The 16,308-nt window shown below is 37.3% G+C and overlaps 1 protein-coding gene and 1 non-coding gene across 2 annotated transcripts in view; both read right to left on the bottom strand.

Annotated features, from left to right (window-relative positions):
• The window catches only part of Polr3g (RNA polymerase III subunit G), a 35,346-nt gene extending 19,147 nt beyond the window's left edge, over positions 1 to 16,199 (bottom strand). Inside the window, exons 1-3 of the mRNA XM_047556793.1 lie at positions 16,054 to 16,199; positions 6,564 to 6,712; positions 2,921 to 3,050 (exon numbers count right to left, since the gene is read on the bottom strand). Of these exons, the coding sequence (XP_047412749.1) occupies positions 2,921 to 3,050; positions 6,564 to 6,680 (247 nt within the window). The 5' untranslated portion in view covers positions 6,681 to 6,712; positions 16,054 to 16,199. The remainder of the gene's footprint in view (positions 1 to 2,920; positions 3,051 to 6,563; positions 6,713 to 16,053) is intronic.
• Trnat-ggu (transfer RNA threonine (anticodon GGU)) lies at positions 6,179 to 6,252 on the bottom strand. Its single transcript has one exon. It is a non-coding gene; the product is annotated as a tRNA-Thr (tRNA).
• Positions 16,200 to 16,308: the final 109 nt, after the last annotated feature.

Below are 16,308 nucleotides of genomic sequence, written 5' to 3'. Positions count from 1 at the left end.
CTAATTGCTTGCACTAGTCTCTAGTGACTTAGTTCTCAATATTAGTCTATAAATCTCTTTCCTAATGTCCCCAGAGAGTGAGTAAGGGGGAAAGGCTGGTGGAGGTACAGCCATACAACACTTCATCTGGAATATGGCTCCCCTGGAGAGCTACGTACTTCTGTTCTGCCTGGCCAATTGTTTTTAATCCATAGTGTGTATTTTATATATGTGTTTTTATGTACAGATGTCCCCCTTCTATACAATTTTGCCTCCTGGCAGTCAACCTGATCTGAAAATGTTAAATGGAAAATTCCAGAAATAAACAATTCATTTCTTAAATTGCTCGTTGCTCTGAGTAGCATGATGAAATCTCATGCAGTCTAGCTCTGTCCCACTCAGGACATGAATCATCCCTTTGTCCAACATACCCATGCTACATATGCTACCTGCCCTTTAATCACTTAGTAGCCATCTCCATTATCAATTCGTTTTAGGCATCCACTGGGGGTCTTGAAAAATACCCACCACCAGTAAAGAGGGAACTGCTGTGTGTGTGTACATATATAAACCTATATATATATACACATGAATTAATACATTGTATTAAAAACATACTTATGAATGTATATATTTTGTTAAAAAAAACTTTATTTTGAATCAATGTTTTTTTAAACACATTACATCAGGAAAGACAGGTAAACATGAGGATTTCAAGGAGAATTTACTTGTATCAATTTAGAAATTCTATATAAAATTTCTCCTAAAAGAAACAAAAGCAAATGATTCTGCATAGTTTTATACTTTATTGAAGAGTTAACAACAACAAAGTACCCCTTGATCCAGGTACAAGCCAACTATTCCCACACTACATTATGTTCTTAATGACCTGTTTAAAAGACTCACATAAACGCTTGAATGAGTTTGATACACTTTTAAATAAGACACGTACTTAAATAACCACATTCAGTTAAATAAACCTGTCCCATAATCTAGAGAAAAGACTAATTTTAAAAGGACTAAAGTACACCCTGCAGTATTATTTTTTCTATTAAGAATATTTATTAGTTCATTTAACTTTATTAAATCTATAAAATGAGAGCTTTAATTTCACTTTTAAATACAGACAAAAGCATGCAATATAATCATGAAAATAAAAATTAAGTATTTTTAAAATATTTTTTGAGTTGTCAATGGATCTTTTATTTATATTTATTTTATTTATTTATTTATATGTGGTACTGAGTATCAAACCCAGGGCCTCACACATGCCAGGCAAGTGCTCTACCACTGAGCCACAACGCTAGCTCCAAAAGTTAAGAATTTTTGAGGTAAAATATTTCTTATCAAACCATTATGTAACTTCAAGCAGATGTGTTTTGCAAATTAAATGATCTTGTCTAACATGCTTATTACAATCACATGTAAGATCATCATATAAGACTTCATGACACAGTCAATTCTTTTGGAGAGAGAAATGGACTGCATTTTCAATATGAATGGAAGGAGATGATATGAATAGCTCGTGTTTTAATAATATTGTTTTCAGAACTCTAAGATGATATTGATTTCTCTAATTTCAACAACTTAGGGCAGAAACTGAAAATCGATATAGTTCTACTATGCTAAATAACTACGTAGGAGTGGGTTCATGTTCTCTAAAACCACTTCCCACCTCCATTCTGAAACTGTTGAGCCATCTCCTCTCTGCCCATAGCATCATCAATGAATATATATTTTATACTTTCTATTATATCAGACACATAAATGATAAGCCAAAAATCAAGGTTTTTCAATTTTTAACCTAAATATTAAATAATCAGAGGTATGCATAAAAACAACAGTAATCATAGCATTATATACCTGAGCAAAACACTGTAAGCAACCTTATATCTAACAGCAGTGAATTATTTACAATTAATAATGCTATGTCTACACAATGGAATAACAGTCATTAAAACTTGTATTTTCTACCAGGTACAATGGTGTACACCTGTGATCCCAGCTACTTTGGAAGGCTGAAGCAGAAGGATCATAAGTTTGAGGCCAGTCTCAGCAACTCAGAGAGAACCTATCTCAAAACAATAAACAGCTGGGAGTGTAGCTCAGTGGTTAAGAGTCCCTGAGTTTAATCCCCAATACCACAAAAGAAAAAAAAAATTAAAAAAAAAATCTCGGGGCTGGGGAGATAGCTCAGCTGGTAGAGTGCTTGCCTCGAAAGCACAAGGCCCTGAGTTCAATCCCCAGTACCGCAAGAAAAAAAAAAAAAAAAAAAAAAAAAATCTCGTACCTTGAATTTTTTAAGAATAATAGGGATATGTGGAAAGGCTAATGTTATTGGGTAAAAAGCATAAAATACAAAGTATATGACACAATTTAACAAAGAAAAAATATAGAGTATACAATAAAATATTTATAGTTGTTCTGTAGACATAGGCCTGGGTAATTTTTACCTATTAAAATTTTTTTGGTTTTCATAATTTTCACTGAACATATACAACTTCTATTGTAAGAAGTGTTTTTAAAAATAAAATATCAAGCCAGGCACAGTGTGCACACACCTGTAACACCAGTCAATTAGGAGGCTGAGACAGAAGGATTACAAGTTCAAAGTCAATCTCAGGAACTTAGTGAAGCCCCAAGCAACTTAGCGAGACCCTGTTTCAAAATAAAATATAAAAAGGACTAGGGATATGACTCAGTGGTTAAGTGCCCCTGATTTCAATCCCTGGTACCCTCTCCACCCAAAAATCAAAAAATGTATAAAGTATCTTTCTGTCAAATCAACCATATATTTTTTAAGGTGGTTGATAATCTCTGATCAAATTAAATCAACTAGCATTGAATGATTACATATTTTGTGCTTAATCATTGTTCTATCCACATTCATTAAATCACAACATCAAACAAATATACCAATACATCAAAGTCTAATACACACCTTGTTTTTCTTCAGGTGTTTCAATAAAATAAGGCATTCTTTTCATTGTTTCTCTCAATTCCTGTTTCAAGGCCAGCATATAATCTTCCCCTTCTCCTGTTTTCAGTGGCACTGGCTTATAATCTGTATCCTTTTTTAATTAGGAAACAAGAATGATTTTAGTAAGTTAAATATTTTAATATCTCTTTCATCTATATTCTGGAAAGTGTCAGTTTCATTAGCTTTATAGACAGGTGTTTTATAGGCACTAACATTTGTAATTAAAAGATGTTAAGCTTCCGTAATCTATTTACCTTTTAGCTCATTCCTACTTTATTCTTAATTTAGAGGTATGAAAGAAGCATAATTTTTTTATTGACCCTAAAAACTACACTGATAATCATTTTGTGATATTGTCTATTGAACAATGTGATTCCATAGCTTAAAATTCAAGGCACCCAAATGGGAGAAACTGCTTTAGTTCCTATTAACCTCAACTATTGATGATATAATTGGTGGGAGCAATAGCATAAGAAAACAATAACAGTAATCATTTATCAAGAGGTTACTATAAATAGAATCATCTTAATATTCAACATTCAGTCGGGTGTGGTAGTGTATGCCTGTAATTCCAGCAATTTAGGAGGCTGAGGCAGGATGATTTCAAGTTCAAAATCAGTCTCAGCAACTTGTGAGACCCTAAGCAACTTATTGAGACCCTGTCTCCATATAAAAAAGAAAAAGCTAAGTGGATGATGACACATAATGGGGGGTGGGAGGGGTTAGTGTTAGGGTTAGAGTTAGGGTTAGGGAGGGGGGTAAGAATGGAGGAAGGAAGGACTGTATAGAGGAAAAAGAGGGGTGGGAGAGGTGGGGGGGAAGGGAAAAAATAACAGAATGAATCAAACAACATTACCCTATGTAAATTTATGATTACACAAATGGTATGCCTTTACGCCATGTACAAACAGAGAAACAACATGTATCCCATTTGTTTACAATAAAAAAAAAAAAAAAGAAAGAAAGAAAGAAAAAGCACTGGGGATGTAGCTCACTTAGTTTTAATCCTAATACCTACCCCCCAAAAAAAAAAAAAAAAAAATTCAACATTCATTCTTTCAAAGTATTACAAGTATTTCCTCTTATTCATCTTATACAATGAAACAAATGAAGAAGTAAATAGTTAGGGAGCCCATATTATGAGTACATGGCAAAAGAGGAGCCTGAAGTCACATTTTGACTTTTAAAAATTCCATGTAAACACAGACACATATGCACATGTGTATGTACATGTAATTATATACATATATTCATTGAAAAGAGGGTTCCCAGCATACATGGCAAAGATATTTTTTATTTCAGGGGATAAGGTTACAATACATAAATTTGATTCAGAACTCATTCATTCATTCATTCATTCATTCTACAACTATTTCATGAGCACCTAGTATAAACTAGACATGGTTAGACAATAGGTGATAACATGAGGAAGTAGTCAAAGCCCCTGCTCACATATTTATATTCTAGGGCAGAAAGACACAAGCAAGTAATACAATAAGAAAGACATAAGCAAGTAATACAATAAGGTGAGATACAATTTCAGTTAGTGATAAATGACATAAATACATAAAGGAGGTCAGAGGAAGGATGACAAGAGTGCATGGACGTTGGAGGTGATTGATCTACTCGAGGAAGCATGCATGGCCTCTTGGAGAAGTCACATTAGAGATATGGATAGGATCAGCAAGGCATTCATGCAAAGATTGGAGAACGGGGAGAGGAGGGGGAATGGGGATAGGAAAGAGAGAAGAATGAAACCAACATTATTACCCTATGTACATATATAACTATACAGCTGGTGAGATTCTACATCATGTATAAACAGATGAGAAATTACACTCCATTACATATGAGATATCGAAATGCATTCTACTGTTATGTATAACTAATTAAAACAAAAAAAATTTTTAAAAAGATGGGAGAACAGATGTTCCAGACAGGGAACTAGCAGGGACAAAGACTTAAGAGAGCAAGGAGGCCAACATAGCTGGAGAACAAGAGTGGTAGGGGGCGGAGAAAGGCATGAGAAAAGCCAGATCAGGCAGAGCCTTTGAAGCAACAGCAAGGAATTATAATTTTATTCTGAATATAAAACACCACCATGTACTAACATTCCTTGTGTTTAGAAGTAATCTCCTCAAACATGTAGCAGAGCTTGTTTGTTTGTTTGATTGAATGATTGGTTGATGAGGTACTGGGGCCAGTGAACTACATTCCCACTACTTTTAATTTTTTTTTTTTTTTGAGACAGGGTCTCACTACACTGCCCAGGCCAACTTTGAACTTATTTAAGATCCTTCAGTCTCAGACTTCTGAGTCGCTGGGATAATAGGCATGCACTATCACACCCAGTTAAGAGGAATCCTGTTAAAGGGATATTATGCCTATACCTGAGATATCTGTCCATGATTTTAGGCAATACTGACTATCAAAAAGACAAAATATCAAGAGAAAAAGCAGAAACTCCTTACATAAGCACCTAGATCCCCCATACATGTGTACAGGACCTTCTACTAACATAAATTCTCCAATGAAGGACTTTTCCATTAGAAATTGGAAAAGATGGGGCTGGGGAGATAGCTCAGTTGGTAGAGTGCTTGCCTTGCAAGCACAAGGCCCTGGGTTTGATCCCCAGCACCGCCCCCCCCCCCAAAAAAAGAAAGAAATTGGAAAAGATTTGTGAAGCAAAGGTCTTGTGGTTAATTATGAATTCTACCTTTTAAACCACAGTACATGCACATCTGGAAATGTAAGTTTACATTTTAAACTAATTATAAAGTTAAAACATTAGGTACTAAGCCAGTTAAGCTTGCAGCATAAGCACTAAATTTAAAAGGAACACTGACATGTATATTTTGAGAAACTAGCAAAATTCAAAAATGACTTTGATAAAACAGGAAAATAACAAACAACAACACTGAAAAGAAAGGTTCAGTGGGAAGAAAAGAACAAGTGGTATACTAAGGAGCAAAATTATATTCTATAAATACAATCAATGAGGAAAATTGTTAGATGAAAGCATGGTAGAGTGGAAACCACTGTAAAACTTAACCTGACATTTTAAAATATTATTTTGATAAGTATAATCCATCAATAACAAAAATAGAAGATACAAGAATTAAAAAATAATTATTTCTTGGTTCACACACACAGTACTGAGTATATCCACAGCAACAAATATACAGTTTTGTTTTTAGTTTTTTTTTTTTTTTTTTTTTTTTGCGGTACTGGGGATTGAACCCAGGGCCTTGTGTGTACCAGGCAAACACTCTACCAACTGAGCTATATCCCCAGCCCGCTTGTTTTTAGTATTTTAAGAAAGTAATCTGAGCAGGGCATGATGATGCATGTCTATAATGTGACTATGGAGACTGAAGGAGGAGAATCACAAGTTCAAAGCCAGTCTTGACAACTTAGGAAGACTCTCAGCAACTTAGTGAGATCCTGTCTCAAAATAAAAACATGGAGAAAAAGAAAAAAAAAAAAAAAAAAAAAAAAAAGGAATGGAGTTTTAACTCACTGGTAAAATACCCTGGGTTCAATCCCTAGTACTTCTGAAACATGAAAAATTACAGTTTGAGAATTCAGCTGTCGGTGTACTTACAGGAAATAGTGGAGGTGGTTTCAGCACTACATCAGGTAACTTTTCACCTCTGCTAAATCCAACAGCCTCAATATTAAAGGTATAGGCAGCACGTCCTCTTCCTTTATTCCCAGCCATCAGAAGTAGTTATACCCCAAGACTTTCAAATGCTGAAAGACACAATGGTTACAATTTATCAGATCATTAAAAAAAAAAAAAAAAGGAAACCAACATTTTAAAGCAAAATGCAAAACTGTACCCCACCTAGTATGGTTGATTTAAAAAAAATTAGAAAGCAAATATGTAAAGAAACAAATATGCAAAAACTGATGGCTGAACCTCTCATGTCTATAATCACATTTGTCAGGTGAGATGATGATGGCCTCAACTCCAGCACCCAGTTCTTGAGTGTCCTGTGCACACCCTGGGTCTGCACAGCCAATCGATGCAATTCTCTCCATCGCTCTGTGGTTTGGCAACAGGTTCTAAGACACATGTGGGGACAAGAAAAGTTTGGGCTGATGAGGAAAAGATCTCTTGCTTTTATCCTATCCACTTGAAGACTATTTCTATGGCATGGATCTGAAATGTTCCCCAAAAGCTCATGCATCAAAGGCTTGGTCCCCAGTGCAGGAATGTCCAGTGGGACTTTGGAGAAAGGACTGGTTCTGACCCCATCAGTGGATTAATCGATTGAGAGCTGAACAGACACTTGGAGAGGGTGGAAACTATAGGTAAGTGGGGCATGATTGGAGGAAGTAATACACTGGGGGCATACCTTAGGAACTTGTCTCTGGCCCCTCTCTTTCTCTCTGCTTTGTGGCTAGCATAAACTGAACAGCTTTCCTCCACCATCCCCTTCTGCCATATAATGTTCCGTAACAACTCAGGTCCAAAGTGACGGAGTCATCCAGCCAATCATGGACTAAAACTTCTAAAATCATGAGCCCAAATTAATCTTTTATCTAAATTGTTCTTGTCAGGTGTTTGGGGTCACAGGGAGGAGAAGTTGACTAATAACATAAAATTGGTACCAAGAACTGGGGTTAGTCATGGCTCTCACTATCCTGATCACGTGGTTCAGAAACCTGTAGATATGGTTTGTGAGGAGAGTTTGGAAATGTTTAGAGATGCTGGCTAAAGAAGCCTTATGGTGTTGTTGTAAGACAAGTTTAAAGTTTAATGGGATGATGCTGGTGTGAGCTCAGAAGACCAGAATGCTGATATGAGTGGGTACAGTAAAGACTGTGGTTGTGAGGTTTCAGAGGGGAACAGGGACTCTTTTGGGAGCTAGATTAGAGGCCATTCATGAACATTCTGGAAAAGAACATGCCAACATTTTTTTCAAGTCCTGAAGTCATATGTGAGGCCAAGTTTAAAGGTGATGGACTAGTTTATCTGGTGGAGGAAATTTCAATGCAGACAGTAGCATTTTTATTGCTGGCTGCTTTTAGTCAGGTTTACTGTGGCAATCACAAGCAGAAAGCAGAGAAGAAACATTTTCAAAACTTGCATTTTAACCAGAAAATCTCATGTAAAAATATGGTCTAAGTCATGGTTGCTGAAGACATTAGTGCCACTGAAGAGAAACCAAGTACTCTGCCTGGAGATAATAGGAAAACAGCCTTGATGGCATCTTGGCAATCAGCAAGTCCCCACCCACCCCAGGCTTAAGGATGTAAAAGTGAAAACTTGTTTGAAAGACTTTGCTTTGAGAAGTGATGGTAGGAGTACCCTGCTCCCATGGGACTTCCTAAAAAGTTGTTTCTCCAGGATCTGCTTCATCATTATCAGTTATCCTGGCATTCAGAGGCTACTGTTGCTGTGATGCAAGGGTTCACTACTGCTTGAGCTAGTGGCAGACCTGGTGTTGTCCATGTGGTGCTGGTTTTGTAGGCATGAAGGAATGAAAAAGTAAAGGGGTAATGGAGGCTTGCATTTACATATCAAAGGAAGACCCATGAGGATAGGCAATGTGTCCCATGGTTGGAATCACTGGGCATAGCTCCTGAGAAGGCAATGCATAGAGCTATGAGAGTAAAGGCAAACCTACAATGAAAACTCCAGCAAGTTAGAAAGTTAGAAACAGCTGGTATTTTAAGTTTGTATCTATGTTTTTAAACACCCTCTAGGTACTTCTGATATGTATTAAAATTCATGAATCAATGAACTGAACCAATCAAATTATGACCTCTTGAGGCAAGAATAGCTTCAAAAGCTTCCCAGGTAATTCTAGCACATAGGAAAACTGCTATGTGGAAACTGTTCTGGTGGAAATCTTAGCTACAAAGGAGTAGCAGAGTTAAAATATACCTGTAGGATCAGATACTTTATAGTTTGTATCTTTGAAGTTGAAATCAAACATATTATCTGGTTCTAAAGAAATGAGCCTTAAAAATGAAATAACTAAATCTAGAACTCAGAATGTGATGCCTGACTTTTTAACTCATTTGCAGGGGAACAGGTGTACCAAGGTGTTAAGGCTTAGACTTGAGGTATCCCCCCAAAACTCATGTGTGAGACAATGCAAGAAATTTAGAGATGGCAGGGTTATAAAAGACTTAATCTAATCAGTGCATTAATTCCCTAATAGGGACTAGCTGAGTGGTAACTGTAGGCAGCTAGAACGTAGCTGAAGAAGGTGGTTCCCTGGGCGGCGTGCCTTTGGGGTTTATATTTTGTCCATGGTGAGAACACTCTCTCTTTTTGCTTCCTGATGTGATGTCCTCAGCTGCTTTCCTCTGCCACGCCCTTCTGCCATGATGTGCTGCCTCACCTTGAGCCCCAGGGAAGGGAATTGGCCATCTATGAACTTAGACCTCTGATATCATGAGCCTCCAAATAAACTTTGCTTTCTCTAATTGTTCTTGTCAGGTCTTTTTGGTCACAGCAGTGAAAAAGTTGATTAAAACACAAGGCGCTGCACTTTTAATGTTCTCATACATTTAAGGCTCCAGTTACTCAAAAACAAGACATATATTCAATATCTTTCTCTGATGAAATATTGTTTCCTCTTTTCTGAGAATTACTCAAGTAGGATGGCGTTGATTTGATATAATGGATGTGATACTGAGTACATATTCAGATAAAATTTTTCATTATACGTTTTCTGAACTCATCCTTAATGCCTCCATATTTGAAAATTTTCCTTCATAAGTGCTTGAATATTAAAAGATGCTTTTATCTTTGCTGTTGTCATTGTAAAGTACAACTCCATGCCTTGCTACTTATTTTTATCATACTATGTACACATATGTAAGTAGGAAAAAGGGTGTAATAAACTCCCAAGTACCCACCTGTTATAATTTGGATCTGAAATGTCTCCCAAAGGCTCATGTATTGAAGGTATCCCACATTCAGGGGTAGAGTTTTTGAAAAGTGGTTATCTTGGATTATAAAGACTCTAATCTCATCAAATGGATAATTCCACTGAAGAATTCATAGCTGAATGAACCACTGGGAGCTGGTGGAGACTGTAGGAGGTGGGATCTAGTTGAAAGGAGTGAGTCCTTGAGGATATGCCCTTGGGAACTATATCATGTCCCTAGGCCCTTGCTCTCACTGCTTTTTTTATAAGGTGAGCAGCTATGCTCCGCCACATCCTCCCACTAGGATGTTCTGTCTTACCACAGGCCGAGAATCAAGGTACCAAGTGATCATGAACTGAAACCTATGAAAACATGGGCCAAAATAAATCTTTTTTCCTTTAAATTTTTTTTTTTGGGGGGTAGGTATTCTGTCACTATGACAAAAAGCTGACAAATACACCATATCACTCGACTTCAACAATTAATAATGACTAATCTTAATACTCTCCCATGCCCATGAATCAAATTATTTTAAATTCTTCATTATGTATCTTCTCTGAGATAAAGTCTTTAAAAATAATATTATGTAAAAATTTTATAATAATTCCTTACTATCCTCTTATATACAATCAGTATTCAAAGTCCCTGTTATCAAATAAATGTTTTTATGGTTAGTTTAAGTCAAGATACAAAACATCCACCATGACATTTGATGAAAACATCTTTTAAGTTTTCTATAAACTGTCAGAGTTCCTGTCCCTTTTTATCTTTACCACTTATTTGTAGAAGAAATGAGGTCACTATCCTGTACGATGCTTCTCAAACTTGATACAAGCCAATTATATGGAGTCTTGTTAAAATGCAGATTCTGGTTCAGTTGGCCTTGGGTAGGGTCTGACAATTTGCATTTTTACCAGTCTCCCAGAGATATCAATGTTGCTGGTTTGTAGACCATAATTTGAGAGTAGCAACAATTTCCTTTATTCTTGTCTTGAAACTGCATACTAGAGATATGGTTTAATGTACTGCTCTAGTCACAGGATTGCCAATAAACAGGTAGACTAGATGCTTACTCATATTCTTTTTTTTCTTAAGAATGCTTAAGGGTTGGGGATGTGGCTCAGTGGTAGAGCACTTGCCTAGCATGTGTGATGCCCTGGGTTCAATTCTCAGCACCTCATATAAATAAATATATAAATAAAAATAAAGGTTCATGGAAAATAAAGGCCCATGGACAACTAAAAAATTATTAAAAAAAAAAAAAAAAAAAAAAAAACGCTTAAAAGATACATCTAGTTTTCCTACTGCATTGCACCAAGCTGCACATGAAATCTCTTTTGGTGATGACTAGGGTGGTCAGTGAGTTAGGTGCTACTGATGTGCTTCATTTACTATTAGGCGCCCATCTATTTTCACCTAATGAGTTCAGCAGCTCCTGATGACTGCCTAGATCCACTGCTCCAGTATGGATAGCAATATGATGATATAAAGATTTTATTATTCTTTCTGTTTTACTGGTTGTAATTCTACCAGGTATTAATTTCCCTTACCCACTATTTAGTTACCTTAAAACAAAGTTCACACAGCAAACTCATATTAATAAACAAGCTCATTCCATCTGTTCACATTAAAAGAGGAAAAATATTCAAATAAACTTGTTTCAATTGCTGAGTCACTAAAGCATATGCTGAGCCTACAGAAATCAGGTCTTTTAAGTATGAAAATTGCTGAGCAGAAGGGTTCACATTTTCACCTTAAAAAACCGTTGTAGGAATCCAGTAGGCAGGGTCAAGACCACTGGGCTGCATTCCAGTTCAGGATTTGCCATTAAGGATTAAGAACAATTCTAGGTAAAGTTTACCAAACTTGTCTGAACATGAGAATCAAGTGAAGGATTTGAGAATATGAGAATTAACTGGAGGACATACAGAAGCCAGGGGATCCTCAGGTTCTCAAATTTACAATATTAGAGTCTTCAGAGGTGGGGCCCTGGGAAATGGTTTGGAAAATCACTCTAAAAAGAAGGTATTCAGTTATCATTGCTTTTATCAAGCAATCTTTGGGTGCATAGATTTGAGTGTATAAATTTGGATGTATAATTTGGTATTATTAGTCAATGTTCTGCTGTTGGTATTAAACCCTATCCTAGTTCTTGAGATACCCTTTGTAATTACACGGCATTCTGGCCTACAAGTACAACTTTTTAGTTTGGTCATCATGAGTCAGTGCTCCTGCACTTGCAGTAGGCGGTTAATTCATTTTCTTCCCTTGCAGAGCTGAGAAGCAGTCCCTGGACACTGGTACTGAATCACGAAAGAAAAGGCCCATAGGTGAGGTCTAAGGATGACTCTTCAAAATCCTTTATACTGATCCATCCACTGCCTACTTCCTTTTTTCATCCTGTCAAATTTCCTGAATGAAGGGGTTTCTAACAACTTTCTCTATTTCCTCATTATTCAACCCTTCTACTTCAATAGCCTAATTTGAGGCATTCATTCAACCAATATAGAGAATTCCAGGCACTGTGCTAGTAAGCCAGACATCATTAAACAAATCAACCACCTAATTTTTCCTTCAATATGTCCCTTTGTAATTTCTCTACCATAATCAAGCTAGCCCTTTCCCATACCACTTCTGATTAACTGCAAACTTTGTAGTATCCCTGTTTATTTTAATTGATTCATCCACATTATAAGTCCTGAAGCACAGCTTTGGTTTTGCTACTCATCTTATCTTCCCTCTTAGCTGGTGAATTAAATCCAAAGCCCCTAAGTATTCAGGGCTCTTTTAAGATGGTTGCAATCTCTCCTCCTGACTCTCAGCTATAATCCGATTTAGACTTCCAGTCTCTCCACTGCAACCTGTCTCCTCTTCCTGTCTGGATGCATCCATTTTCACCTTAACACCCAGTGTAAGTTCCTCAACATTCACAAGTCATTTCATCTCACCTTGCTCTGGGAAAGATCCTGTTCAAAAAGAATGGGTTTTTAAAAATTGATATATTGATAAAGCCCTTAATTCTAGGAAAAAAACTACTAACGGGGCCTTTTCCAAAGGGGAAATGTTTGTTTTTGTTGTTGGTTTCTTCAACTATATTAACAGTGGGGATTTTATATCCCTCACTGTTTAGCATAATGATTTATATACAACAATTGCTCTGCAATTAATGTGAAGCTTTCCCTATTTAATATAATTTGATGAGAAAAATCTTCCCATGGAAGTACAAAAATTTAAAAATTTTCCTTTTAACTTTGAAGTTAACAAAACAAAACAGAACAAAACACCCATGGGCTTCACTCCAGAACAATAAAAGTGGAACCTCTTAGAGACAGAATTTAGGCATGGTTCTTTTCAAACAATGTGTAAACTAAATTAAAAATGATGGCAGATTATATCTTCCATTTTATAGACAAGGAAAGGAAGGTCACAAAAGGTTAGCTGATAACCTAAGGAAACAAAATCAATTTCTATCAAAGGCAGGAATGAGTTAAAGCCTTAGGAAACCTTTTCATTGTCCCTTAATCTATATTATGCTACCTAAAGCACATGTCTAAGCTTGTTGAAAACCTTTTTAATCCCAGAAATGCCTTTAATCAATGAAGTAAATTAGTAACTGCAAAACAGACTGCATTTAAAAATGTGAAATCAGCAGCATTGTCTTTCATTTCAGGGTGCCTACTGAAAATTCCTGCTCAGAATTTGTTCTGAAAGGTTTGAAAATGAGTATACAAAACTCCATTCTAATCATTACAAAAACAACCTCTTGGCAGAGAATGAGTTATCTCTGAAATTGCCCCATCTCTAAAATTTTAATGAGTTTTGACTGTCACTTAAATGCTGTCTCCCATGTCTTACACAGTTCTTTACATATTAGCTAGATGAATAAATATACAAACGATGGAAGCTAGAGCAGTGAAAGTGAAGTCACAGTATCTTTCTCATGAATGCATCTAAATTGCCCCAGTCAGGAGGCTGGTGGTCATTCCTGCTTTGGCCCTGTCTCCTTTCATCTCATCTATTAGTAGATGATTACTTGCTGTGTGTTCTCTCTCCTTCGTTCCCTTTCCTTCACCTCTGCTTTACTGCAGGCACTCAGCATCTCTTATCTAGACCTCTAAAATATAACAAATAAACTTCCTATGGCCAGTCACCCCCTTTCAATGAACTCTCTAATAATCTCTCTAGAATACAAATACTGACGTGTCACTCTCTTTAATTAACAGAGTTTCGGAGTCTAACTCTCTGCCTCTTACCACATGCATCCTACACTAGTTATACCAGCTCCTGCATGCAGTGTTCCTTCTGCCTAGAGTGTCCTTCCTACCACATACACCTCGACAAACCCTAGTATCTTTTAAGATATCATGCAAATGACACTTTGTGACCATTACCTACACCATACCTCTCTTTTATATGGTGTAGGAAACGGTTTCTATTCTTTTTTTGAAGCATTACCCTGCTTGTATGGTCCTTTTTATAATCATGTTGTAATTATTGATTCTTGTCTGTCTTCCCAGGGAGGGTCTTCAATCATCCATTCACTATTTCTTTATTAAGTATTCTCTGTGTCAAGTCATCTTATGTGTATTAGGAATGCAGTAGTGAATAAACAATCTTTGCTCTCACTGAGCTCACAGTTTAGAATGGGATATGGCAAAAAAAAAAATTTCATAGAAAATGTCAGCGTGATTAAGTGAGGTAAAGAAAAGTAAAGCAGGAAACATGGGTGCTACTGTAGAAAGGGTAGCTGAAGAACTTCTGTCTTATTCATTAAGATTTGAACAAAAACCTGGCAAAAGTGAAGGAAAGAGCCATGCACAGAAGAAAAGGATATTCAAGGTGAAGTGAGATACAAAGGGACCTGTAAATGTGAAGCCTTCCTTGGAGACTTATTCACCTTTTTATGTTGCCATCAAGTCCAGCAAAAGTCAAATAACTTTGGGGAGACTAAAGGCTGAGCTCATATTCTAGTACAGATTTTGCTCCATTTCACCTCTAGTGGTTTCCTCCTGCCTGGAGGAAGAATACCCCAACTACAGAGAGCTCTGTATTTCTCTGTTGAGAAGGCCCTGATATCACAAATGCCACTCCTCAATAATTCCTTCTTCTGTATCTTTATAGCACCTCATTTTTCCTCTGTGATACATATCACATACTGCCTTAAATTGCAAGTATCTGTATACAAATAATATTTTCCCTCAAATTCTTGAGAATCCAGATCATGACTTTTTTAACAAAATTCTGTTCTTCACACATCAACCAGCTTAGGGACTTGTGCTTAAAGATAGTCACCAACTGAGTAAACTAGATAACTTATACCTAGATTAGCAAAATACTCAGGCCACATCCCCCACCGAGGACTTTGGGAGTGTAAGGGAGGAGAGTATACCTTTCCTTCCACCTAGGCTTATTATTAGTTGCCACAATAAGTGTTTGCATAATTATCTTTTATAATGCTGTCTCATAGGTCTCTTTATAATTTTTCCTGTCTAAGCAGGGAAGTTAGTCAAGTTCTCAAGGGAATTGCTGAAGACTAAGTAGATGTTTCGACAGCTGAGGGGTGGGAATGGAGGTGGTGGATGGACAGGGACCTCTTGTTAGTAAGTAGAGCTGATTTGTATGACTGGTGAGGCCACACCCAGTCATTATCCACTTTTCCTGTCCTCCCAAGGTGCTAAACCTTTCCTTAATTGAGTTTTTCTAACAACTTTCTTTACTCTCTTCCGAGTGGCCAAAGAACCTCTCCAAAATGGAATGGTATTATTTAGAATTTCAATTTTTAAGGAAAACCATATTAACAACCTTCCTCCTATGATACAGAGAAGGTGCCAGCAGTTCAGAAAACAGATACGGAATATCTGTCCTTAGCTGCAATATGCAGCAATGACCAGCGCCTTAAAAAAATCGCCGGATTTGCTGAAGTCTCCTGCTATCAGTGAGAGCATAAATTCCCTTCCAACTCCCTGCGAACAGTCCCAGGATGAGGAATCTATGTAAGACCTGGAAGCGACGACTTTAAAAGACTTTGAAGGGATCGGGAGAAAAGGAGGTAAAGCTACCTACCAACGCCTCATTCCAGAGGCGCTTTAATTAATTTTTGCCCCTGACCCACCCCCCATCCCTGCCACCTTCTCCATGTGCCTGTTTAACTCCCCTCTACTCTCTACATCCCTTCCCAAGTCCTCGATAGCTTCCTCTGTTACCTGATCACTTATTCTCGAGGTTTGGGCAAAACTGTGCGCCGAAGTGCCGGCTGGCAAGGAAGGGGTGTGGGCAGCGGACGCCGGCGCTCGGGTGCTGCAGATTCCACCTTGGAGAAGCGCTCATCACTCTCCACGCGGCCCCAGAGCGCGTTTAGAGCCCTACAGCTAGCTCCGCCCATCTCAGCGAGGCCCCGCCCCCTAGAAAGAGCTTTTTAGCCCTTGGCAGGCGCCGTAGTCATCACCCAACAGGCTTGG

The sequence above is a fragment of the Sciurus carolinensis genome, chromosome 6 (assembly GCF_902686445.1).
Source record: "Sciurus carolinensis chromosome 6, mSciCar1.2, whole genome shotgun sequence".
In the NCBI taxonomy this organism is placed as follows: domain Eukaryota; kingdom Metazoa; phylum Chordata; class Mammalia; order Rodentia; family Sciuridae; genus Sciurus; species Sciurus carolinensis.
Note: the sequence above shows the minus strand (reverse complement) of the source record. Positions and strands in the feature narration are given on the sequence as shown.